A 25,686-nucleotide genomic window follows, 5' to 3' on the forward strand; every position below is an offset into this window, starting at 1 on the left:
GTAATTCCACCACTAGAGGGGCTAAGAAATGAGTATTGTCAGGTGAATATAACCTGAATTAAAGAAAGGGAAAAGAAAGGGAAAGAGCAGGCGCTGGTGTCTCACACCTGTAATCCTAGCTACTCAGGAGGCTGAGATCTGAGGATCATGGTTCAAAACAAGCCCAGGCAGGAAAGTCCATGAGACTCTTATCTCAATAAATCCCATTAGAAAAACCATTAGAATACCCATTAGAAACCCCACTCCAAGATAAGTATTCAAATTTTTTTTGTTTTTTTTTCCCTTTCATGCAATTGTTTCTAACATATTTATAAGATGATTTCTATGTTGCTTTGTATGTCCCTCCTCCACGGTATAACCCATACTTTCACTGTATTTGATGTTGGTATAATTTGTGGAGGGGAAGGGAAAAACAAATCATTTAACTATGGATACAGGTGGACCCATTGCAACAATGAGATGTACAAGTTGTTATGTCAAAAAATGAACTTTACAACTTTGGTGGGGAGTGGGGGGAGGATCGGGCGGGGAAGGGGGGAGTATGGGAAGGGAAGGGAAGGGGAAATAAAGAGGAGGCAACAATGCTTGATAAGAAATGTACTCATTATCTTGCCCATGTAATTCTAACTCCTCAGTATGGTATTCTCACAATAAAAAAATTAAAATTAAAAAAAAGAAAAAAGAAAACCACAAGTTCCACTGTGGCTCAAGAGGTAGAGCGCTTGCCTTGAGCTGAAGAGCACAGGGACAGCGCCCAGGCCCAGAGTTCAGGCCCCACAACTGACAAATAAAAAAAAGGGGGGGGAGGGGCTGGGAAGGTGGCTCAGTGGTAGAGAGCTTGCCTTGCATGCTCGAGGCCCTGGGTTTGATTCCTCAGCACCACATAAGCAAAAAGAAAAAAGCCTGAAGTGGCGCTGTGGCTCATGTGGTAGAGTGCTAGCCTTGAGCTGAAGAGCTGAGGGACAGTGCCCAGACTCAGAGTTCAGGCCCCACGACCGGACCAAAAAAAAAAGGGAAAGAGGGAAAAAGAGAGGGAGAGAAGTGAGAGGGGAGGGAGAAAGAGAGGCAGGAAGAGAATGATGGGCTTTAAAGATGGAGGAAGCTGGGTGAAGCCAATGAATACAAACAAGCTTCTTGTTCCCTTCAGAGCCATTGAAAGACACTAACACTTTTCATACCTTGCCTTTGCTCAGTGAAACTGATGACAAACTTCAACCCTAGAATTATAAGAGGCTTACATTTTGTCATGGTATTTTAAGAAATAGAAAACAAGTGGAAACAACGTAGCTTATACTGAGGTCAATAATACATTCTGCTTTGAGTCATTCCTTGAATTGCTTTCTTTACTGGTTTCCAGAACACTGCACTACACTGTCCTTACTCTTTCTCCACTGGCTACTACTCCCTATTAGGACTAGATCACACCTTTGGGTGATCTCATTTATTTTATGGTTTTAAAACCTTTCTATATGAGCATATGACTCATAACTTGTATCTTCACTCTGGCTTCTCTTCTGAGCTCTAGGCTCGAATATGCAATTACATTAGAATGGCTAACAGTAATGTTAAACTTAGAAAGTCCAAAAATAGATTCCCGATCTTCCTCTGAAATGATGCCCCATCTAACAGAAAACAATTTCTCAGGATAACCCTTGGAGTCATTACTGATTCTTCTCTTTGTCTTGAAACTAAGATTTCTTCCATTTTAATAGTTTCTTCCTCCACAGGGTATATGCTCAAGACATCAGTTGGAGAAGGCTTAGAAAAATACGTTATATTTTGGCATTCCCCTGATCAAAATCATTCACAATCTTCCAACTCAAAGCACAGGTATGACTTGAAGGCCCTGTATCATCTGCCCTCCTGTTACTCATTTTATCTCTATGAACTCCCATAGTGTGCCAGCTCTCATTCACTCCTAAGTCTGTATTGGAATTTTCTTGTCCCAGATATACACATGCTCCTTTATCTTAGCTAGTTCTTGGCTCAGATAATCCATTCTAATTTAACTTCCACATCCAAAATTTACAGTTATTTCCATTGCACTGTTTTCCCCAATTCTTATTTTTCGCTATCACTTACTATCATCTGAAATAAAACAGATATCTATTTGATTACTGTTGGTTTTCCCTAAGAGTGTGTGTGTGTGTGTGTGTCTCTCTGTGTGTGTGTGTGTGTGTGTGTGTGTGTGTGTGTGTAAAATGTTTATAAGAGGTCTGGGGGTGTGGATCAAGTGGTAGAGCACAATCTTCGGTCTGGCCAAAAAAACAAAAAGTAAGTTTCCTAAGAGTAAGAATATTTATTTTGTCCACTTCAGTGTTCCAGAAATGTAGAATTATGACTTGTACTCACTTTCCTTTTATTAAATATTTGATGAATTACAAATGCATGGATGACACTGAAAGTTTACTTTTCATAATGATATAATATCAGCTTCACTGGTGTTGAGCTTATTGATTACTGAAACTAACCTAACACATATTAACTGTCTCAATAAAATGTGGCTACACCCAAAGTCTTACTAGAATCATGGATGTGAATAGAATCCTCCCCAAAAATATATACACTGCCATTTTTAGAAGCTATTTCTGGTAGAAACACTGTTATGGGAATTATTTCTTCCATAGGAGAATGAGTATCTTTGCATCTCAAAGCAAAAGTTAAGCTCTGGAAGGGACTGGGCTCTCTGTGAGCACAAACTTTGATTCTACTTCTAAAATTCCAGCAAAGGTATTTGAATTTTTATAAGAAGTATTACAGAATGGAGTCAAAACTCATACACAAGGGAAGGGGTAACAATGCTCGACAAGAAATGTACTCATTGCCTTACTCACATAACTGTAACCTCTCTGTACAGCACTTGACAATAACATAAAAATTTTAAAAATCTCATACACAGAACCAGTATATCTTGCATCAAATTGACCTGTGACCTTGGATGAGTTACCTAAGTTTTCAGTTCCTCTGTTAATAACAGCACCTACATTACAGTTAGTGTGAAGAGTCATTGAATTGATTCAGACAAGGTGCTTAGGACAGTGAGCAATACAATGAGTACTGTACTTGTTTTAGTTGCTGTTTTAGACTAGGGTTTTAAGCTTCTTGTTAAATATGGAGGCATCATCTTTTGAATGCTAACTCAATACAGTCTGTACACTGCTTTTATAATCAAATTGTGCTGGAGAGGAAACCCAGAGTTGTGTGCATGCTAGGTGGTCACTGTACCACAGAACTGTCTCATATCTCTACATAATGATATGTTTTCCTAGAGACTCCTCCAGTGCAGCTCCTGCAGCCTTCCATTGTGTTTTATTCTCCCTCCCTTACTGAACCCTAAACACTACACATCCTGGAGCAATTCTAATTTGTTTCAGTGGGGTGTGCCACCTGACATACCAGTGACTACAAGGGCCAGGCCTTTTACTGAGCCCAGTAACCAGATAGAAATTACCAAAAGAAATATGGGGGAGTAAGTGGCCTCTCACAAAACTAAATGACAACAGCTCTGCAACTTTAGCTTGTTCTCATTTGGAAAAATCAGCTGGTACTTTCATATCCTCTCCCATAGTAGTTTAAAATAACAAATCTATTTCACAGTTGCATAGTCCTAAATCTGGCATGGTTCTCACTGGGCTCACATCAAGATATTGTCAGGACTGCATTATTTTCTGGAATCTCTAGGAGATAATTCATTCCCATTTCCCACTTTTCAAGACTGCCCACATACCATGGCTTTTGATTTCCTTCCTTCAGAGCTAATAATGACTAGTTGAATCGTGACTTAGGTGGTTTTTTTGAGGGGGAGGTTGGTAGGATTTTAGTTTGATTTGGTGATACTAGATTTTGAACTCAAGGTCTTGCACTTACCAGGGGTCACAGCTCCACAGCTCTTTTTGTTTAAAATGTTTTTCAGATATGATATTTTCCCTCATGTGGTTGGCTCTTTTCAGGTATTTGGAGGTACCTTCTTCTGCAAACAATCTAGACTTCAGGAACTATGACTGTGTTGGTTTCTTTTGAGGCAGTTCTGATAGATTCCCATACCACATAACTACAATAAGAAAGAATTATTCACACTTACCCAGAAATACAACAAATGAAAGAAAGGTTGGACAAATGGGATTGCATGAAACTACAGAGTTTCTGCATGGCAAAGGACATAGCTAGCAAGGTCAAGAGAAAGCCTGCAGATTGGGAGAGGTCAATAGAAAGCCCACAGATTGGGAGAAGATCTTCACTAGCCATATAACGGACAAGGGTCTTATATCTAAAATATACTTAGAACTCAAAAAACTAAATCCCCCAACAACAAATCCCCAAAGAAACAACTACCTCATCAACAAGTGGACTAAAGACTTAAAGAGAAACTTCACTGAAAAGGAAATAAGAATGGCGAATAGACACATGAAGAAATGCTCAACTTCTCTAGCCATAAAAGAAATGCAAATCAAAACAACATTGAGATTCCACCTCACCCCAGTTAGAAGGGCTATAATCAAGAACTCTAATAACAACAGATGCTGGAGGGGATGTGGACAGAAGGGAACCTTACTGCATTGTTGGTGGGAGTGTAAATTGTTCAACCACTTTGGAAAGCAGTATGGAGGTTCCTCAAAAGATTCCTCATAGAGCTCCCTTATCACCCAGCAATCCCACTTTTGGGCATTTACCCAAACGATCACAAACAAGGCCATACTAAAGCTACCAGCACAATTATGTTTATTGCAGCATTATTTACCCTAGCTAAGATATGGAACCAACCCAGATGACCCTCAGTAGATGAATGGATCAAGAAAATGTGATATATATATATATATATATATATGAATTCTATGCCTCCATCAGAAAGAAGGCATTGCCCCATTTGTTAGGAAATGGAAAGACTTGGAAAAAATTATATTAAGTGAAGTAAGCTAGGCCCAAAGAAACATACGTCTAGTTATTTGCAATAACTAGTATATGTCTAAGACAAGCAGAAAAGGTCAAAAGCTATGTATATATGACCATATAAGATGATGTTAAACGAAATGAACCCCAAGATAGGAACACAAATATTTTTTTCTTTCTTGCTATTGTTTTAAATGTATTTATAATGTACTATGTGATTTTTTTGTTTCTTTGTATGTTCCTCCCCCACGGTATAACCCCTGTTTTCACTGTATTTGATGTCGGTGCCCTGCATCTTGTATATACACTTCTCTAATTTGGGGAGGGGAAGGGAAAAAACAAAATGCTTAAATAGGGATACAGGTTGATCCATTGTAACAATGAGATGTACAAGACACTATGTTGAAAAACGAACTTTACAACTTGGGGTGGGGGAGGGAGGAACTGTGGAGGTGGGGAGGGAAGGGATTGTAGGGGATAAACAAAGGAGGAGGTAACAACTCTCAATAGGAAATGTAATCATTACCTTATTCATGTAACTGTAACCCCTCTGTACACTATTTTTACAATAAAAACCATTTAAAAGAAAGAATTATTCCCCCCTTCCCAAACAATAGAGGCTCTTTCTGGTTTCAAACTTGTTAGACTTTACTTTAAGACACAGAAAAGCAAAGAAAAAAAATGTGTAACAGCAAATGCTGTCTCGTGGGTGATTTATTCTAAGCAACTCAACAACAAAACAAAGACCTAACTTTGCTTAATATAATTTTTCCAAGTCTTTCCATTTTCTTGCCAATGGATCAATGTCATTCTTCCTGAAGTATAGAATTCCATTTGTTAGTGTGTGTGTGTGTGTGTGTGTGTGTGTGTGTGTGTGTGTGTACCACATTTTTTCTTGACCCATTCATCCACCAGGCCAAAAGAACATAGGTTGCATGGTTTCCCCTTTTGTAATAACTAGAATATGTCAATAAATCTACAAGCAAATACAATGTATAGTAAAAGGTAAATACTAATTCAAGGACATGGTTAATTAAACAACACTAAACATGTATGCAGTAAGACAAAGGAGGACAATCTTAACAGAAGAACACAAGGGCTCAATAGCTATGTTCATATGACCATATAAAATGATACTTATCAAAATGAACTCTAAAAAATGGAAACAAGAGTTTTTTAACATACTGTTTTTAGTTTTTTATCTTTGTTCCTTTGGTTTATTCCCTTTTGTCACTGTTTTTTATTTCTGTACGCTTGTCATGTATATAAGTTTATCTGATTTGGGGAGGGGAAGCACAGGAGCAATGGGACAAAGAGTGAAACAATCTAGCAGTGAAACCAACTAGACACTATGTTGGAAATGAACTATACTACTTGGAGGGAAAGGAGGAGGGAGAGGGAAAACTGGGAGAAAATGAGGGAGACAATGACACTGTTCAAAAAGAAATGCAGGAGAAAATGAGGGAGGGCAGTAACAGTGTTTAAAAAGAAATGTACTCATTATCTTATGTAATTATGTACTTATTTTATGTAACCCCTCTGTTCATCACCTTTACAATAAATTTAAAAATAAATAAATAAAACAAAAAGAAATATATTCATTACCTGACTTATGTAACTATAACTCCTCTGTACAATGAAATTTAAATTTTAAAAAAGCAACAAGAAAAAAAAATCTTGTTGCTTTTTTTAAAAAAAAGAATCTAAGTTCAAGATATGGAAGAGGACAAAGAGAAATTTCACAGAAAGACCACTGAATTCAAGCACATTTTATTTGCAGTATTTCTGATTTATGAAATCTACTAATTCTCTGATACCTCATGCAATATCTCCTCTGCAAATTAAAGCATCTTCTAGAGAAACTGAAAGCTTTAATTCCGTGGGAAGGATGCTAAGCAGTTGATACAGGAGATCTTTAGATTACTACAATTTCCCTATCTATACTAAACTATTTTGCTTTTTCCTTAAACAAAACTTTTTTTGATACAATGTGGTTAGCATGATTGCAGATAATGGAATTGTCTACCTGTTTGAAGGAAAGATTTCTGTGGGTTTCTGGATAGAAATAGCGAGGAGAGTGTTAACACTTTAAGTCTTGGTACCAGAGGCTTTTCTGACATAAGATTAGCTTATTTTCCTCCAAGACTAAGAATATAACACTGTTTGGGCTAAACTATTCCTGGGTGGTGCTGGTAGATTCAGAGGCATAGATCAATAGGAAATATATAAATCAATAGGATGTATATCAAGCCTAATTGAAATATGGAACCCATGCAAGTTTAGATATTATATAACTTTCAAAATATGTCCATACAACTGCCCTTGAGGAAATACATACATCAGAACACAGTTCAAAGGTCTTTTGAATTAGTACCTTTTCTTTTATGTCAACAGTGTGGCCTAAGAAAAAATACTATTTGCTCACAATTTTGAAGCAGTTGTATCTTGTTCTCATGCAAACTTTTTAAAAATATGCGATGTTACTCTACTGTGATCCTCAACAATTCTTGGAAATAGTTGGATATTTGTCCTCCATCTTAATCTTGGTTATAAAAGGAAGTTGTGAGGAGAAAATTAACAATAGTGGTCATTTCATATTTATATCTAGACCAGATAAGAGAATGGAGCTAGTGTTTGAGAAATGCTAACTCTTTTAATATTCATAAAAATATTCCAGTGACATCAGAATTTTTGACTAACAGAATTGAAGCATATCTACAAAGATCAGCCAACAAAGGAATGAAACTGTAGTTGTAGTTAGAGCACTAGTCTTCAGCAAAAAAAGCTATGCATGAGTGTGAGCCCCTGAGTTCAAGCCCAGTACCAGCACAAAGAACAACAATGATCAGCCAACTACTAATTGTCAGAGATGTGACCTAAGCCTAAGTTTGACTGGCTCCAGATTTTGCTTTTTCTCCTATGTCAAAATGCATCCCTTGTGGAGCCATGTTTAACCACAGGTTAGGTAGTGCTATCTGGCCTTTCATGTTTAGAGCTCCACATTAGTCCACATGACCCTAATAGCTTTATAAATACTTAATGGTAAGTACTTTTACTACTCTCCACTGAGAATGCGAAAAGCAAATTTCAATTGAGTGACTACATTTTCAGGATACAATTTACCCATCGAGTAGTTCCAGGCAATCCAGTCTTACTCTATTCAGCTGAATTTTTCTATTTTCTTTGTACAGACAGTGTAGATGCATTCTGAGTTAGCTTGAATGTTGCTTCTGTGATATATGAGGAACAGGCCATCAGGGGACCAAATAAGATATTCATAATGCTTCCCATTCAGGAAGAAGGCCATTCTCAAGGGGCCTATCGAAAGTTATGGATATCTGACCTATTATATTGATTCACCTCCCATTCCTCAATGCGATTCTGTGCTCTGCATTAAGATTCCGGGGCTTAGTGCTGACTTGGCATTGTACTCTGAAATCATCATTCACATTTTCCAAGTCCTCATGATAAAGAAAGAACTTACTCCTTTAGCACTGATCATCGTTACAGCAAGTGAAACTTCATAGCTAGTTGTATATTCCTTTCCAAGCAGTCCATATGGAGTTATTAGCAGAGAGAGAAGTTGGCATTGCTTCTACTTCTGAGAGCCCTGTGAAAACCCAAAGAATAGTATTTGAATATATTTCTTCAGGGATTAATATTATTATTGAACATAAAGCCTCATGCTTACCAGGCATGTGTTCTACCATTGACCCATCCCTTTCAGCCCTTTTTTTCACTGGTTATTTTTTAAAATAAGGTCCCACTTATTGCTTGGGGTGGGAGCTAGATTTCAATCCACCTATTTTGGGCTTCCTTCATTCCTGGGATGACAAGAACATGCCACTGTGCTGAGTTATGAATTTAGAAAGGGCTTTACAAACCTTTCTCTCCAGGCTGGCCTCAAACCATATTCTTCTCATTCTTAGCCTCTCAAGTACCTAAGACTGGCTGTGTTCTGGTGGCTCACACCTGTAATCCTAGCTACTCATGAGGCTGAGGTCTGAGGCTTGCAGTTTGAAGACAGCCCAGGCAGGAAAGACCATGAGACTTTTCTCTCCAATAAACTACTACACAAAAAAGCTGGAAAGTGGAACTGTGGCTCAAGAGGTAAAGCTCTAGCCTTGAGCAAAAAAGCTAAGGGAGAGCATTCAGGCCCTGAGTTTAAGCTTCAGGACCAACACAAACACACACACACACACACACACACACACACACACACACAACTAGAACTACATGTATAAGCCATTGGTACCCAGCTTCTTTAGGATTTTTATTTTTTTGCTGTACTGGGGTTTGAACTCATGACCTTGCACTTGTTAGGCAGATGCTCCACCACTTGAGCCATACCCAGGCCCTTAAAGAATTATTTTAAAAGAAGACTTGGACCTTTTTTTGGGGGGGGGGTCTGGTCATGGGGCCTGAACTCTGGGCCTGGGCGCTGTCCCTCAGCTCTTCAGCTCAAGGCTAGCGCTCTACCACTTGAGCCACAGTGCTACTTCCAGCTTTTTTCTTTTTGCTTATGTGGTGCTGAGGAATCGAACCCAGGGCCTAGACATGCAAGGCAAGCACTCTACCACTGAGCCACCTTCCCAGCCCAACTTGGACCTTTTGATACCTTGATAAAAATAATTCCTCACATTATTAGCAATAATTTACACTGCATCCAGTGTCAATTTGTATTGACACTTTCATGGCAGAACCACATTTTTCTATGATATTAAAAACTTAATGTACACTGCCAGGCATTAAGTGAATGGAAAGACACCACCATAAAAAATATCTGTTCTGACTAGAGGATAAATGGTAGTTCCAGTATTCCCTTGTTGTTGTTGATGTTATTTGATAATGCTAAAATCAAAGGCTTACAGTAAAATAGGCCAGGCAAAGAGTATGTTGTCTTTTGGATATCTTAAAATATAACTTTTTCGTGATTCTCAAGGTATTATACAGAGAGGTTTCCATTTCATAAGACCGGCAACTGGAACATTTCTTTTTTTTGGACACTATCACCTCTTCCTTTGCTCCCAGTTTCATCCTCCCATTCCTCTCCACAAGTTACATAGTTCATTTTCCACATAGTATATACTGAAGAGTGATTGCATTTCTTCCCCTATTATTTTGTTTTACTGGTTGTCCTTGTTCCCTATTTTCTTGTTTTCTTTTTTTTAAAACTAGTGCATTTTCTTAAATCTTTAGCATATTTTTGGGTAGGCTTTGAGCTTTAGTTACTTTGTATATTTTGAAATGTTTGTTGAGAGATTTTTTTGTTTTTTGACACTAGTTATTAGTTATATTGTGTAATAAGTGATATCACTCACCCCTTCGTATTTTGTAGTAGTACATATTTTTTACTTTTTTTACTCTGTATGTGAAGGATTACAACACAATTACCCTGCCATTTGAATGCTTAAAACCAAGTGCTCCTATAAGCTCTTTTGGTATTTGTCCCTCTAGTGTGATCTATAAAAAGATGATCAAGAGAGATTTCTAGTTTTTTGTATTAGTAGTATAAAAAGCTAATCTATACTATACGTTAGTGCAACAGTTCATATATATATATATTACCAACTCTTTATTCAGATCACTAGTGCAAGAGTTTTAAAGTATTTGCATAATTAATAATAAAATGCATAGCTTGGCAATAAGCTACTTTGAAGAAAAGATCCAGGAAGATCAGTCCAGGCATAGAATTTCATGAGACTCCTTCTCAACCAATGGTTGGATGAGATTGTGCATTTCTGTCATCTAAGCTACAGAGGAAGCACAATGGCTGGGTGCAATGGCACATACCTGTCATCCCCAGTGACATGGGAAAGCACAAGTAGAAGGATTGCAGTCCAGGATGTCCTGGGCATAAAGTATGACTCTATCTAAAAAATAACCAATGAGCCAGGCACCAGTGGCTCAAGCATGTGATCCTAGCTACTTGGGAGGCTAATATCTGAGGATCATAATTTGAAGCCAGTTCGGTCAGGTAAGAAAGTCAATGAAACTCTTATTTCCAAATAATATCATACAACCACACACACACACACACATACACACACACACACACTCCAGAAGTAGAGCTCTGGTTCAAATGGTAGAGCATTAGCCTTAAACAAAACAGCACAGGGATAGCACCCAGGTCTTGAGTTCAAGCCCCAGGACTAGCACACACACATACAACACCCCAATGTAGAAAGGGGCTGCAGCTGTGGCTGAAGTGGTAAGCATTTGCCTGACCAGTATGAGGCTCTTAATTCAATCCTCAGAACTACTAGTGGCTCACGCCTGAAAACCTAGCTATTAATGAAGCTGAAATTGGGTGGACCATAATTTGAGTTTAGCCCAAGCAAAAAGCTCTTAAGCATCTTACTCAACTTATAGCTGGACAGAGTGGCATTAGCTTGACATCTCAGCTATGTACTAAACTGAGATTGGGAGGATGAAGGTTCCAGGTGAGCAAGGACCAAGCTAGCCAAGGCAAAATAATTTGTAAGACTCAATGGAATAAGCTAGATGTGGTGGTATGGCAGTCCAGGCACATGCTAGGGCAAAAAGTGAGATCATATCTCAAAGCAAGCAGTATACAAAAAGAGCAGGAGGTATGGTTTAATGGTAGGATACCTAACAGCAAATATGAGACTTTGAGTTCAAATCCTAGGAATGCAAAAATAAAGTAGGACATTTTTGTTTTTAATAGACTTAAAATTTTAGTTTTAATAATACATTTTTGTACAGTTGACATAACAAGACCAAAAAGAGGTTCCTGAATATCTTTTTCTTCCGTATAAGTGGAAAGGACAGTTTTCACATATAAGTGAGCTATTATTTTGAAAAGAACATTATTATTTTGTAACTTACAGCAATAATTAACCCTTAAACATGGTGACAATTCCTTATTGGCAAGCATGAGATTACTATAGAAATTATTAGAGTGTAACTCAGTTGAATGATTTCTTCTATACACATCCCATCATTCCAATAATTTATAAATGTATTAACAATTAGGTTAATAAAGTATTACTGATGGAAATTAAGATTATCTAAGGGTAAAGTGTAGAAATTCATTTGGTGATTCTTACATGCCAATGTCTTTTACAAGAAGTTTAATACTATAGCAGTGGTAGAATGATAAATTACATCTTACTGTTGATATGAATGCTTGGATACACAGGTGTCATTTTGTTGTCATAGAACAATAGTGAAGTATGGAAATAAAAAACTTATATTCAGAATAAAGACTTAGGTAATAAAATACCATTTGTGCAAGGAAAACAAGAGTCAAAACCAGGAATTTGTACTCTGGTTTGGTTTTAGTTTGATGGTATACTTTTCTTATCCAGCCAATTTTTTTTTGGCCAATAGTACAAATGAGTAACAGGAAAGATGAAGTTAGTTATAATCCATCATTATATTTGATGAAAATTTAATGTCTATTCATCAATTATGTTCCTGATTTTATGAGTATATTTAATGAACACTTAAAGCCACAATTATCCTTTAATGTAACAGTCTGCTTTATCCATCTAAATGTTTATTCTTAGGACATAGAATTTCCATCTCTGTCCACTCTTTTGGAATAATGTTGTTTATATACCCTTCTAGGATGCCTACAGTAGGTATAGATACCGCAGAGTTTATATTATTCATGAATATATCTCCTTTGATGGCAGCTACAAAACATTAAACAATCAAACAAAAATTTCAACTATAGAGAGGAGAAAGAAAAATCAGCAGCTTAGTCTGTCATCTGAAGGGGAATGGTAGACCACAGTGAGGTTTTTAATCTCAGTTTGGAAGTGAAGAGGAAGGTGGAGTGAGAAGAATGGAGGAGGAAGAGAGACAAAGTTAAATTTTTTTGAAAGAGACCATGTTCATAATTAGTCGAGCTAAATTTAGGATGAGAAATAAAATAGAGATAACAAATTAGGGGAAAAACCCAGGCACCAAAGTTGGCGATACTCTTATCCAATAGATTTAAAAAAAAAGGCTGGAAATGGAGCTGTAGCTCAAATAATAATTAACATTTATTAAACTATTGTTATTTCGATATTACAGAGGGGAAAGTGAGACACAGCAGTAGCTGGCTAAATTAGCTTCTTGGAATTTTACCTAGCTAGAAAACGGTTGAATCTGAATTTCAATTCTGACAATATTTTTAAAAGGGGGTTAAATAAAATATATACAGAGTGAGAAAACTTACAGGAACAAGAGACTGGAGAAACACCTGGGGCGGGGGAAGATGGTTTTATTGTAACGATCAAGTCTGACAGGTCGGTTTGTTAGTCACTTTAATCTAGCTAAATCACAATGATTAGAGGTGGGTACTGTTTCCAGTTTTCAGACCAGGACTTGACAGATGCTTGACCTGTGTTATACTTCCACAGCTGGCTGTGGATCAAGGGAGGGAAGACAGGAGACTCAGGAACAGAAAGGCAGCAGGGAAAGGCAAGTAGATGGCAAGTAAGAAATCCAGGAAGTTTCCACTTGAGGCGGAGGCCGGTTCCAGCATTCAAACCTCTCCCGCGGGCCCGCCAGGCTGTCACAGATCCCGCCCCTCAATCACAAAGCCACGCCCCTCCGCTCGCTGCTCTCGGAGCTCCCAATACTTCCCTCCTTCACTTTAACCCCGCCCACTCCGCCAGTATCATTTCCCGTGTGTCGGATGCTGATTGGCCCAGGAGTCGGAAGTGAGGGCGGGTGGTGGGGCCGTTGCCGCAGTGACAGTGCTGGGGGAGTCCGAAGATGGCGGCGTCGCGTCGCTCTCAGCATCATCACCACCATCATCAGCAACAGCTCCAGCCCGCCCCAGGGGCTTCGGCGCCGCCGCCGCCACCTCCCCCACCTCTCAGTCCCGGCCTGGCCCCGGGGACCACCCCGGCCTCGCCGACGGCTGGTGGCCTGGTCCCCTTCGCTTCCCCGCGGCACGGCCTAGCGCTGCCGGAGGGGGATGGCAGTCGGGAACCTCCCGACAGGCCCCGATCCCCGGACCCGGTTGACAGCACCGGCTGTTGCAGCAGCACCAGCAGCACGGTGTGTACGGTCTCCGCCGTCACCGGGGTCCCGGTGGCTTCCGTTTCATCAGCCGTCGGGGTCGCTCCTAACCCAGCCGGCGGTGGCAGCAACAATTCACCATCCTCTTCCTCTTCTCCGACTTCTTCCTCGTCTTCCTCTCCGTCGTCCCCTGGATCGAGTTTGGCCGAAAGCCCCGAGGCGGCTGGAGTGAGCACCACAACAACTTTGGGGCCTGGGGCCGCGGGGCCCGGGACGGGGGTCCCGGCGGTGAGCGGGGCGCTTCGGGAACTGCTGGAGGCCTGTCGCAATGGGGACGTGTCCCGGGTGAAGAGGCTGGTGGACGCCGCGAACGTGAACGCTAAGGACATGGCTGGCCGGAAGTCTTCTCCCTTGCACTTCGCGGCAGGTCAGAGACGAACGGTTTATTAAGAGTCTGGGATGTTGGGGGGGAACCGAGTGGTGGGATGAAGAAAAGTAGTTATTATGATGGGACAAAATGGGGGCGTGGCTATGGCTCTTTAACACCTCGTCGGTAGACCCGAGGTTACTTTCTTCAGTTCGCTCGAGGTGGTGGAGGCGTGGAAAGGGGGGGGGGGGGAAAGGGATGTGCGTGCGAATCCATTCTTTAGTGTTTGCAAAATGATAACTTACTTAAAAACTCCCTGTGGCACGGGTAGTCCCTGGATAGGGATCAACTTTCTCACTTGTGCGTGTGGAGCCAACCCCTTAGATTTGGGTAGCGCCCGTTGGGTCGTGTGTGTGCTAATTTCCACAAAGTTAACGTCCCTTGGCGATTGCCCAAAATAAGTTTAATGCAACGCAACAAGTGTTTTAAGTCCTTACCCGTAGCTTTAATAACACACTAGAAGTCGTATGTGGAGTGGAAGAAACAAGTTTGACATTCTAGCTGGGGAGACCAAAGTGAGCCTTTATGAAACAACTGGGAAAAGGATTTTTGGATGCATTTCCCTAAGGGAAAGAAAACAGGCTTCGAAGTTGTGGACATTGCTGTTGTAGTTTATTCACAACTCAGTTCCTTAGTTTTCTCCTGGGCGTGAGATGATAGAGTAAGTTCCAAGTTTCTGGCACATGTATTATCCAGAAACAACGTGTGAATGTCTAAGCTCTGTATGCCACATTTGTCTTTGTCTTTATATATATATATATATATATATATATATATATATATATATATATATATATATATATATATATATTTAAAGCAAGTAGATGACTGACTTTCAGAAACAACTTATATATGTTTATATTACAGAATGACTTGGGGAGGGAAGGGATAGGTAGGGAACAGAATGATGAAAGGAGTGACACTGATCAAGATTCACTGGGGGACCTAAATGAATATGTGAACTTTAACCCCTGGTACAACCATTTGAAAATTAACAAAATAGAGAAATACAGACTAAAAGCACTGTAATCTCATTGCTCAATTTTGTCCTATTAAAATTAAAGGTAATATCAATACTAGAAACATTACATGTGTGTACTTATGTTATATATTATAAAGTTAAAATAGGACCGAAAGATACAAAATGAAAAGTACCCCCCCCCAAATACATACTGTGGATCCAGATGCCTTCTGTCAGATTTCTTGCTTACATTGTCACTCAATGTAAGTGACAGAACTTTCTGTACTACTTAGTTTTTATTCCAAATCAGAAGATACTGCCTTCCTCATTTTACAGAAGAAAATGTGAGACATATATTGTTTAGATAAGTCTGGAGTCACTCAAAAAGTAGTGGATTTAATGTGGATTCAGGCAGTTTGAGTTTAGAACTTGTGAAATCAAGCTTAAACTTTGGTAATTTATTCCTAGGTTAAGGTCACTTTGCATTTTTGTGAGGAATTTTTTTTTGTGGGGGGGATAAGTAATTGACAAGCTTATGTACAAGAATTGCTTTCACATATTTCTTACTGTAGATCATGCTAGAGATACATTCTACAGTATCATATACATATAACCAAATCAAAAGTTTCAGGAATTGTATTTTTCCTTACACATGTGTTATATTGTGATAATATACTTCATCTTTTCAGCAAATACTGTTTGAAATCCATTAATGTATAAAACAGGAAGTCATTATTAGGTCACTGGGTCCCTTCTTGATATACAGGCGCTATTGTTAGGAATGTAATGAATAGAGTCAGAACCTTAACTGATATACTGATATTCATTCATTCAAGGGTTTTGGGTGTCTTTTTTTTTTTTTTTGAGAGAGTCTCATGCAGGCCAGGCTGGCCTTCAAACTTTAGATCTTTCTACCTCAGCCTCCCTAATGCTGAAACCACAAGTGGGGGTAACCATACCCAGCTTCTTTTTTTTTTAGGTTACATGAAAAATGCAAGCCCTAATTTTGTAAATCAACCAAAGTTACGAACTTTTGCTTACTGTTTCCCATATTGCTTCACATATCTTGTCATTCTTTATCATATTTCTTTATAAATGATCATTAATAAGTGTAACTAAGTTATACTTTTGTATTAATATATTTGTTTAGGATAAGTCATACATAAAATAGGTCTTGTCTTCTAAACCACATCTTCTATTTGCTACATTACTTTTAATTCTCATCTAGAGCTCATGTGTACCCAGATAAGCTAGAATGCAAACAGTAAAACTATAGTTATGTTATGGTTTTGAGGCCTGCCTTTTTAGAAAAAAAATTGTTCAGTTATTAGAGAGAGACAATTATAAAATTCTCCATGATACAGAAACAGAACAGTTTATCCCACTTTTGTGTTTGTGTGCATAATATAAAGTCTTGTGAAAGTTTGTTTACATCATGTGCAGGATGAGTAGTTTAATTTTTAGTTAACTGTTAGTTGGTTATACTAGTCATTGAAGTGTCATGGGATAACTGGATTGAAGACAGGAAATTGGTAAATTTCTTGGATGAAAGGTTTAAAATTTGCAGTGTAGTTCCACACATTTCTTACTGCTTATAAATCATGTGTTAAATACTGGTATAACTTTTGAGTGGCAGACGCTTCTTAACTTCAATGGAGTTTATAGTGTAGAAAGGAGGCTTAAAGAACAACAGTAAGAACTCCACAAAACATGTAACTTTGAGTGATAGGAAAACACATTTTATTGTTTTCTTTGGAGTGTGTCATAGGGCTGTTATTTTGGGTCTGGATTAGTTAGAAAGTCTTTCTTGATAAAGTTTTTTAAAGCAGGATTTGAAGGATATGAGACTAAGCTAGCCAAGCAAATGATAGAAGGACTAATAATAACTAATTCCTTTACTTCTATTTACAAATGACTTTACAGTTCTATAACATGAAATGAAACATTTTTAATGACTGTAGGAATAACATTAAGCTATATTTAAAATAATTTTGACTTTGTTTTATAAAGTTAAATTTTATTGTAAAGGTGATGTACAGAGGGATTGCAGTTATATAAGGACATAAGTACATGTACATTATGTACATGAGTACATTTCTTTTTGAACAATGTTACCTACCTCCTCTTTCATCTTCTCCCACTTTTCCTCCCCCCTCTTGGCTTTATTTTTATTACAATAATAGGTACCGTATTCTTTCTAGCAGAATTGTAGAACAACAGTATTAATTGGAATCATCCCAACCTCAGTTAGAACATAATCTTCATTTTCTGAAGTTGACATAAATTCACAAAATATTAATACATTCTGAACTACTGTTTCTAATGCAGTTTGTGTGTGTGTACCACAAGCATGTAGGGCTTGAACTCAGGCTTCACACTTTTGCTTGGCTTTTTCTGCTCAAGGCTGGTGCTCCTGGCACACGAATCCTATTTCTCCTTTCAGTTTTTTGCTGGTTAATTGGAGATTACAGTCTCTGGAATTTGTTGCCCAGTCTGGCTTTGAATCTGGATCCTCAGATCTCAGCCTCCTCAGTAGCTAGGATTTTACAGGTGTGAATCACTGGCTCCTTGCTGATGGGCTTTTTTTTTTTTTATTGTTGACTAGAGTTTTTATATGCGACCTTCTTATACAGATATGACCCTTGGTTGTATTGTTCACTGTATAGTACTCAAAGAACTTTTTAAAATAGCCAATTTGGAGTGATAGCATCCTAGGTTATAGTTGTGATACTTATGCTAAAGGGCCAATGTAATTCTGATAAAGTCTTTTTTATAGGATAAGGTCAAATGAGATTTTTTTAAAACAAGGCTTTAACAAAGATTCTGAGATTTCATAGTAGTTTAAATTGAAGAAATGTTGAAATAGTATTCCTGATGGTTAATATTACTTGTGTTATAGTGTGAAATACAAGTTATTTTAGTATCAGAACTACTGAAATTTGTATTCCAGTTTTGTTTTCTTTTGATTTGGGTAGTATCTACTACAACACATATTTTACCCTACAATGATGGCTCAACTCATTCCCGAGTTTTTAGCAGCACAAATGATTTTTTTATATTTGTTTTTTTTGTCTAGTAAAAATCAGGGTATCTTTTAAACTGTTGCCTATCATTGGATAAGAAAATGAGGCTATGCTTCAGTTCTAGGTGGGAATTGTTTTTTTTTTTTAATATATTTTTGTTGTGAAAATACTGTACAGAGGGGTTACAATTACATGGGTAAGATAATGAGCACATTTCTTATCAAGCTTTGTAGCCTCCTCCTTTGTTTCTCCTTCTCATCCCTTCCCATCCTCCCCCCCCCACTCCCCCCACCAAAGTTGTAAAGTTCGTTTTTCTACATAACGACTTGTACATCTTATTGTTGCAATGGGTCCTCCTGTATCTCTGTTTTAACAATTTGTTTTTTCCCTTCCCCTCCACATATACCAACATCATATATAGTGAAAGCAGGGGTTGTATCTAGGTGAGAATTGTTTTGAGCGTTTTATATTTTGGTAAGGTTCCCTCCCTCCCTCCCTTCCTTCCTTCCTTCTTTCTTTTCCATCTTTTCCTTCTCCTTTTTTGAGACAGACATCCAGCCTGTCCTTGAACTTCCGGTCTTTTTGCCTCAGGCTTCCTGCTTTATACCTAAACCACTTTGCTTGACTCCTTGGTAATCCTTTGAAGCCCGTGTTCTGCCTCGGGTTGAAGGGTCTAATTGCATAATAGAAAAAGGAATTACTTTCTTCCTAGATTTAAAAATGTTGATTGTAAATGGTTTTTAAAACCTTTTTGGGGAGATGATTCTGGTGTTTGTACTCAGGCCTTTTGTTTGCTGAGCAAGTGCTCTGTTTATTTTTCCTACAGGGTCTTGAGTTTTTGACCTAGGTTATCTCAGTGATTCCTCTACCTTCACCTCTTGTGTAGCTAGGATTGTCAGTGTCAGCCTCACTACAGTACTTGCCTTGTTTGTAAAAACACAGATGTTTTGCCCTGCCTGGCCTCCATGATCCTCCCATTTCTGCCTTTCAAATTATGAGTACCTAGTGTTTTCTTAAATCTTACACTTTCTTTAAGGAATTTCTTTTTAAACTTACATAGAATGTCTGGTTAGAACTATGTGTGAAGTGTCTCTTTTTTTGCTTTAATGATATTCATGGGAAGTGAATGATTTACAGAATACATTTTCTACTTTTGAGATATTATATAAATGTTTCTCCAATAGCAAAAAGTTGGTAACAAGCCAAGTATTAAACAGTAGAGAAATTATATTATAGAGTTGTTACTGTATATTATCTACCAGTATATTAATCTATCAGTCTTTCTTTAAGTGCATGTACATGTAAATTAGAAACACGTGTGTAGCTGCTCTGACCATGCCTATCATTATATAGAGTTTACTATTTGTTTAAAGATTTGATCAAATCATGCAAGTATATTCATTGAGTTTTGACAAATGCAAAACACTCACATTAGTCAAACCAGCACAGAAAATCATAACCTCAACCTTCTCTTATGCTCTACCTGATCCTTGTCTCTGCTCCAGCCTCAACTAGGTTAGATAGCAAAATCTGCCTATTTTAAAAGATCCTATAAATGGAGTACTTAGTATTTTTTTCTGTAAAATTTTATATACATAGCTTGTATTAGAAGTTTCTAGCTAGATTTCATCAGATGAATATGCTATAGACTGTTAGCAAAATGCAGTTCTTTGAAAGTGGTGGTACTGAGGTCTGCCTCTGTTTTCACTGGGCAGTTCACATCATGGAAATTGACTTCAAAGATACCTTTCTTCAAGTGAGAAAGCAAGACAAAGTGAACAAAATGGAACTCTTTTAAAAATCCAATCTCAGAAGTGTTATCATGTTATTTTTGTTTGTTCATTAGAAGGAAGTCAGTAGGTCCAGCCCAAACACAAGGGGAGGGAATCCCAAAGCCAAACCCGGTCATCTATTTATCTACAATTACATTCTGAGAAGTACTTCATTTGTGTGTGAACAGCAGAGTGTGCTTACGCAGTCTTCCATGGTGCTGTTCAAAGGTCTTCAGGGTCACTATCTGATCTTTCTTCTCCTGTGATAACAGTTCCTTTTGGAATATGTTCCAAAGGCCCAGCCTAAGGCTCTGTTCTAGTTAACTTTTGTAAAATAGGCAGTATATTCTAAAAAATTATCAAAAGCACAGTGTAGTAAATACATAAATCAGGAATGTAGTAACTTATGATCCTCATCAAGTCCTGTGCCCTGTCCACAGTTGTAAGTGCTCCAGTTTTATATGATTAGTAATAGCACCATCCCCACAAACACGGGAGTAATGTGTTATGCTGTGATTGTACTGGTGTCATTGTTAGAGGTTTTTTTTTTTTTTTTTTTAGCATTATAACTGTATGGGACTACTGTCAGGTAAACATTCTGTTCTTAACCTCAGCATCCTTAATCCAGCCTCTTTAGCTTCTTTAGGAAAACTAGAGATCATTAGTTTTTAGACTTAAGAGTTTAAAGTGTTAAGTTTTTCTCTAAGTCATTGCTTTAACTGATTTGAACTCTGGGTCTGGGCATTGTCCCTGAGTTCTTAAGTTCAAGGCTAGTGCTCCACTTGAGCCACAGCACCACTTCTGTTTTTTTGGTGGTTAATTGGAGATAAGAGTCTCCAGGACTTTCCTGTCTGGGCTGGCTTTGAACTTCGATTCTTAGATCTCAGCCTCTTGAGTAGCTAGGATTACAAGCGTGAGCCACTGGCGCCCAGCTTAACTGATTTTTTAAGGTGTTATGTTTCTATTACCATTTGGTTTGAAGTGTTTTCTTAGCCTTTAAAGAATTTCATCAATATGTTTTTTAATTTTTAAAATTTTGGAGTTTCCAGATGTTACTATTTTTGTCTAATTAATTTGCTGTGGTAAAAAGACATATTGTATTAATTCAGTCTTTTCAATTTACTGAGCCTTAGGTGCTCAAGATAACTACTTTTTAAAACTCACTTTGCTTTCAAGTGATAGAAGAACGTTTTGTTTTTGTGTGTTTTTCTGTGAAGGCTTCATCAGATTTCAAGATTGCTTTTCCCCATAGTGAATTGCCAGGTTCTTTGGTGGAAACTTGTTTTGCCTGCTTGTTCAGGTATCTGTTCATAGAATTCAAGTAGCATGACGTTAACCTTTTTTTTTTTCCTTGAGGTTTTTTTTCCCCCCAGTCCTGGGACTTGAACCCAGGACCTGGAAGCTGTCATTGAGACACTTTGTGCTCTAGGTTAGCGTTCTACCACTTGAACCACAGCCACTTCCAGAGTAGTTTATTGGAGATAAGAGTCTCTTGGACCTTTCTGCCCCAGGCTGGCTTCCAGCCTCGAATTCTCAGATCACAGCCTCCTGAGTAGCTAGGAGTGAGTACAAGCATGAGCCATCAGTGCCCAGCTCAGAGGTTTTCTGTTTTTGTTTTGTTTTTGACAGCTCCTTATTCCCTTCAAACAAATTAGCCTTTTCCCTACTTAATTAGCCCGAGGAAAGGGAGAAATAAAGAACTGTAGTTGGTGGCAGCTGTTCCTTTTTTTCTGGACTGGTAATTTTTTTTTCTGTTTTATGATAGACGTATTTTAAAAATGAAGAAATATTTGGTAGTTAGCAGATGGATTTCCCTTTCTACAAGTTCAAACCGGTTAAAAAAAATTAAAGGAGCTTTAAATTGATCAATTGTCTAAGAAATCTTGAGTCTTCATATCATCACTTATAAAGGAAACTTCCCAATGTACAGTTAATTATAATTATTTTTTAAAGCTATTTAGGGTGTGAATGTGTACCCAGGAATTTCTGAAAAAAATCAGATGCATATATTCTGATACATTCAGGGGAGCCATTTTGTTAATGAGTTCCTCTCCACCTTGTTAATGAGTTATGTGTGTTCATCCTTCCCCAGTGCATTAGGCTCTTCTGTTGCGATTGGATTTTTTTTTTTTGTCGGTCAGGGGCTAGAACTCAGGGCACTGTCTTTGAGCTCTTTCACTCAAGGTTATCGCTCTACTACTTTAAGCCACAGCTTCACTTCTGGTTTTCTAATGGTTAATTGGAGATAAAGAGTTCAAAGCCTAGGTTGGCTTTGAACTGTGATCCTCAGAGCTCAATCTTCTGAGTAGCTTGTATTACAGTAGCTTGTATTACAGGTGTGAGCCACTAGCACCTGGCAGTTTTTGTAGGCTTTTTGGTTTTTTTCTGTTTTGTTTTTCTTTTTAGAAAAAAATAACAGTATTGAAGTTAATGACATTTTAGCTATTTTAAAATTAATGTCTTATGTTTCTTCTTTGCAGAAAAATATTTCCACTGAGAATAAAAGATTTCTTTTGAACTAATATTTAGAGAAAACAATTAAAAACTTCATTATCTTTTCTACTCCTCAAAATATACTCCGCAAAAAATTAGCAATAGAATAATATAACTGTAGTCTGTTGCAATCTTATGAAAGCCTATAGGTGTTCCATACATATTTGAATCAGGGAGCTTTTAAGTTAACACTTTTGGTTTCTGATTTTTCTAAAATGTATTATAATTTTTATATATCGATCTCCTTTATCATTAAAGAACAAGGTCACAGAGCTATTCAGTGATAGAGGACATTGAAATCCAGATGTGGTTGTTTAAAATTATTTTTTGGTCTGAGCTGCTGACTTTGGAAGTAGGCAGCACTGAGGAATAAAATCTGTTGAGTTATTTTGTCATTTGGCAGTTTTTGTGCTTTCCCAAATTGGTTTTCTCATGGTACAAGTAATTGTACAAGTTTGGAAATACAAAAGAACAAATATTTTGTAATCTTACTCATTTAAGTCAGCCAGTAGTAATTTAAGGCATGTTCTCTCTAACCCTTTTCTAAGCATTCAGTGTAAAACTTGCCAGTATAAGTAGACCACTGCACATTGTAAATATTATAATATTAGATTACAATATTTATTTACTTTGAAAATATAAAGTGTGAAATCTTTGAGGAGCCTCTTTTTTTTTGTCGGTTGTGGGGCTTGAACTCTGGGCCTGGGCGCTGTCCCTCAGTTCTTCAGCTCAAGGCGAGCGCTCTACCACTTGAGCTACAGCGCCACTTCCGGTTTTCTGTGGTTTATTGGACATAGGAGTCTCACAGTCTCTCCTGCCCGGGCTGGCTTTGAACCTCGATCCTCAGATCTCAGCCTCCTGAGTAGCTAGGATTACAGGCGTAAGCCACCAGCGCCCGGCGGAAGTTTTTATCTATGACAAAAAAACCAGGCTTAATATTTTGATATTGGAATGATATAAGACCTCGATTCTGAATCTAAAATGAAGTAAGTATAATAGCTGAAAGCTATTATATGTAATTACATGTAATCCTAGAGTTTTTTGCCTGTAGGTTTATGTCTTACTATAAACTTTCTTCTCTAAAAGGTTGTACTTTTTCATATTCATAACCAGCCATAAATTTTTTAAAATGAAATTTGTCATATATACAGAAATGCACAACAAATCAGTGCTGTGGATTTGACTCAAGTTCTAGAACACCTGCCTAACAAATGCAAAGCCCTGATTTCAAATCCCAGTACCTACAAAAAAAGTTCACAAATCATAAGTTGTGCAAAAAGCAGTCTCACAAAGTGAATACACATGATTGTAACTAGCACCTAAGTCAAGCATTAGAACATTACTGGCCATTCACAAGCCCCAAGGTGTATCTTACCCTTTACCACCTACAGATTAGTTTTTGTCTGTTTTTGGTATTTATACAAATGGTATTAAATATTTGTTACTATTTTGTGTGACATTTAGCTATCTAATCTAGGTGTAGTTTATTTTCATTGGTTTATAGAATTCTACTACTTATTATAGATGAGCATTTGGATAGTTTCTATTGAATACATAGTTTTTATGTATTCACTATGTATTTATCAAATAATGTAGTCTATTAAATATGTATTTTATGTATTGAATACATACTTTTTATGTATTCACTCATATGAATTATAGACATTCATGTTTATTCCTATATACATTTTGTTTATCTCTAATCGACATCATTTAGTACACATTTCTTTTTTTTGTATATCTGAAGGCATTGATTTTTTTCTTTAACAATTGCTATTTCCAATTCAATTATCTTTTTTTTCGCTTTTTGATGGTTTATATTTTCTATGCTTATTATAGTCGTTACAAAGATGAAATTGAACATTCCTTTATTTTTATAGCAGGTTATGTTTTCTTTCTGAAGTATTTAAATTTTTCTTTGCCTTGAATATTGTTAGATTTTGCTATAATGTGTATGTCAATTCTGGTTAGCATTCCACACACTCATATAACCTGAACTATTGTATTTCCCATTAATTATGAGAGGTTCTGTTATTATTTTTGCAGTGCTTTCTCCCCATCCTCCATCTCTTTCCAGTCTCTTCTCATTCTCTCCATTTATCCCTTTCACATACCTTGTGGCAGAGTTCTTTATGGGTTTAGGATTGGGGTGGGGTTGGTGTAACCCTTTGTTCTAGGTTTTATTCTTTCTGGCAGCTTGGGAGTAATAGACATACCTCAGGGTAAAGAGTCACTGAAATGGTGATTGTTCCACACCTTTATCTCAGTTTTCTTAGCAAAACCTTTTCTTCCAGGTCCTATCACTTTTATTGCAATTACCCAATTTGTAGCCAACCTGTACTGTGTGCTCTCTGTTATTCTCTTATTCTTTGGCTAGAAAGGGGCAGGAAATTCTGCTTCTACAATAGGGAGACAATGTAGCAAAGTTCAGGAGTGAAAGCTGTTTATCCCCTGTAGAGAATACCTAATCTTTTGCCATTATGCTAATTTTTCTTTTCACAATGAAACCAAACCTTTTTTTTTCTACCTAAGAAATCATTTCTTACAGTGTTTTGATGTTTGTTTATTTACTTTTATGACAGACTTGGGCTTGAACTAACCTGTGGGCACTGTTTTTGAGGTGTTTTTGCTCAGGCCAGCACTCTACCACTTTGAGTCACTATACCACATCTGGCTTTTTGGTAGTTTATTTGTCTTACCAGCTTTCCTACCCTGGCTTCCAATTGCTATCTTCAGATCTCAGCCTCCTGAGTAGCTAGGATTTAAGGTGTGAGCCACCTTCACCTGGCTATGTTTGTTTATTTTTAAACTGGTTGTCTTTGCTGGTCCTTTTGCTTCTGATAATTTTTCCATTGGTTTTAGGGAGGGCACATTCTTTTATTTATAATGCTTGATTAAATACTTTGTTGTCTTTGCTGGTCCTTTTGCTTCTGATAATTTTTCCATTGGTTTTAGGGAGGGCACATTCTTTTATTTATAATGTTTGATTAAATACTTTTACCTAAGCATGTTTTCCTTTTTCTAATCAAGTTATATAAGATGGAAAAAAATAATCACTGCTTACTTTTGACAACAGATAAATCTATGCAACATCACAAATCATTTTGTTGTTTACTAAAATTATTTTCAAAACAACAGGAA

At 37.6% G+C, this 25,686-nt stretch overlaps 1 protein-coding gene across 1 annotated transcript in view; it reads left to right on the plus strand.

Moving 5' to 3' along the window:
- Positions 1-13,600: 13,600 nt before the first annotated feature.
- Tnks (tankyrase, TRF1-interacting ankyrin-related ADP-ribose polymerase) overlaps positions 13,601-25,686 on the plus strand; it is a 141,650-nt gene continuing 129,564 nt past the window's right edge. The window contains exon 1 of the mRNA XM_013024125.1: positions 13,601-14,296. Within this exon, the coding sequence (XP_012879579.1) occupies positions 13,621-14,296 (676 nt within the window). The 5' untranslated portion in view covers positions 13,601-13,620. The remainder of the gene's footprint in view (positions 14,297-25,686) is intronic.

This window comes from Dipodomys ordii, unplaced genomic scaffold, assembly GCF_000151885.1.
Source record: "Dipodomys ordii isolate 6190 unplaced genomic scaffold, Dord_2.0 Scaffold4, whole genome shotgun sequence".
Lineage (NCBI taxonomy): Eukaryota > Metazoa > Chordata > Mammalia > Rodentia > Heteromyidae > Dipodomys > Dipodomys ordii.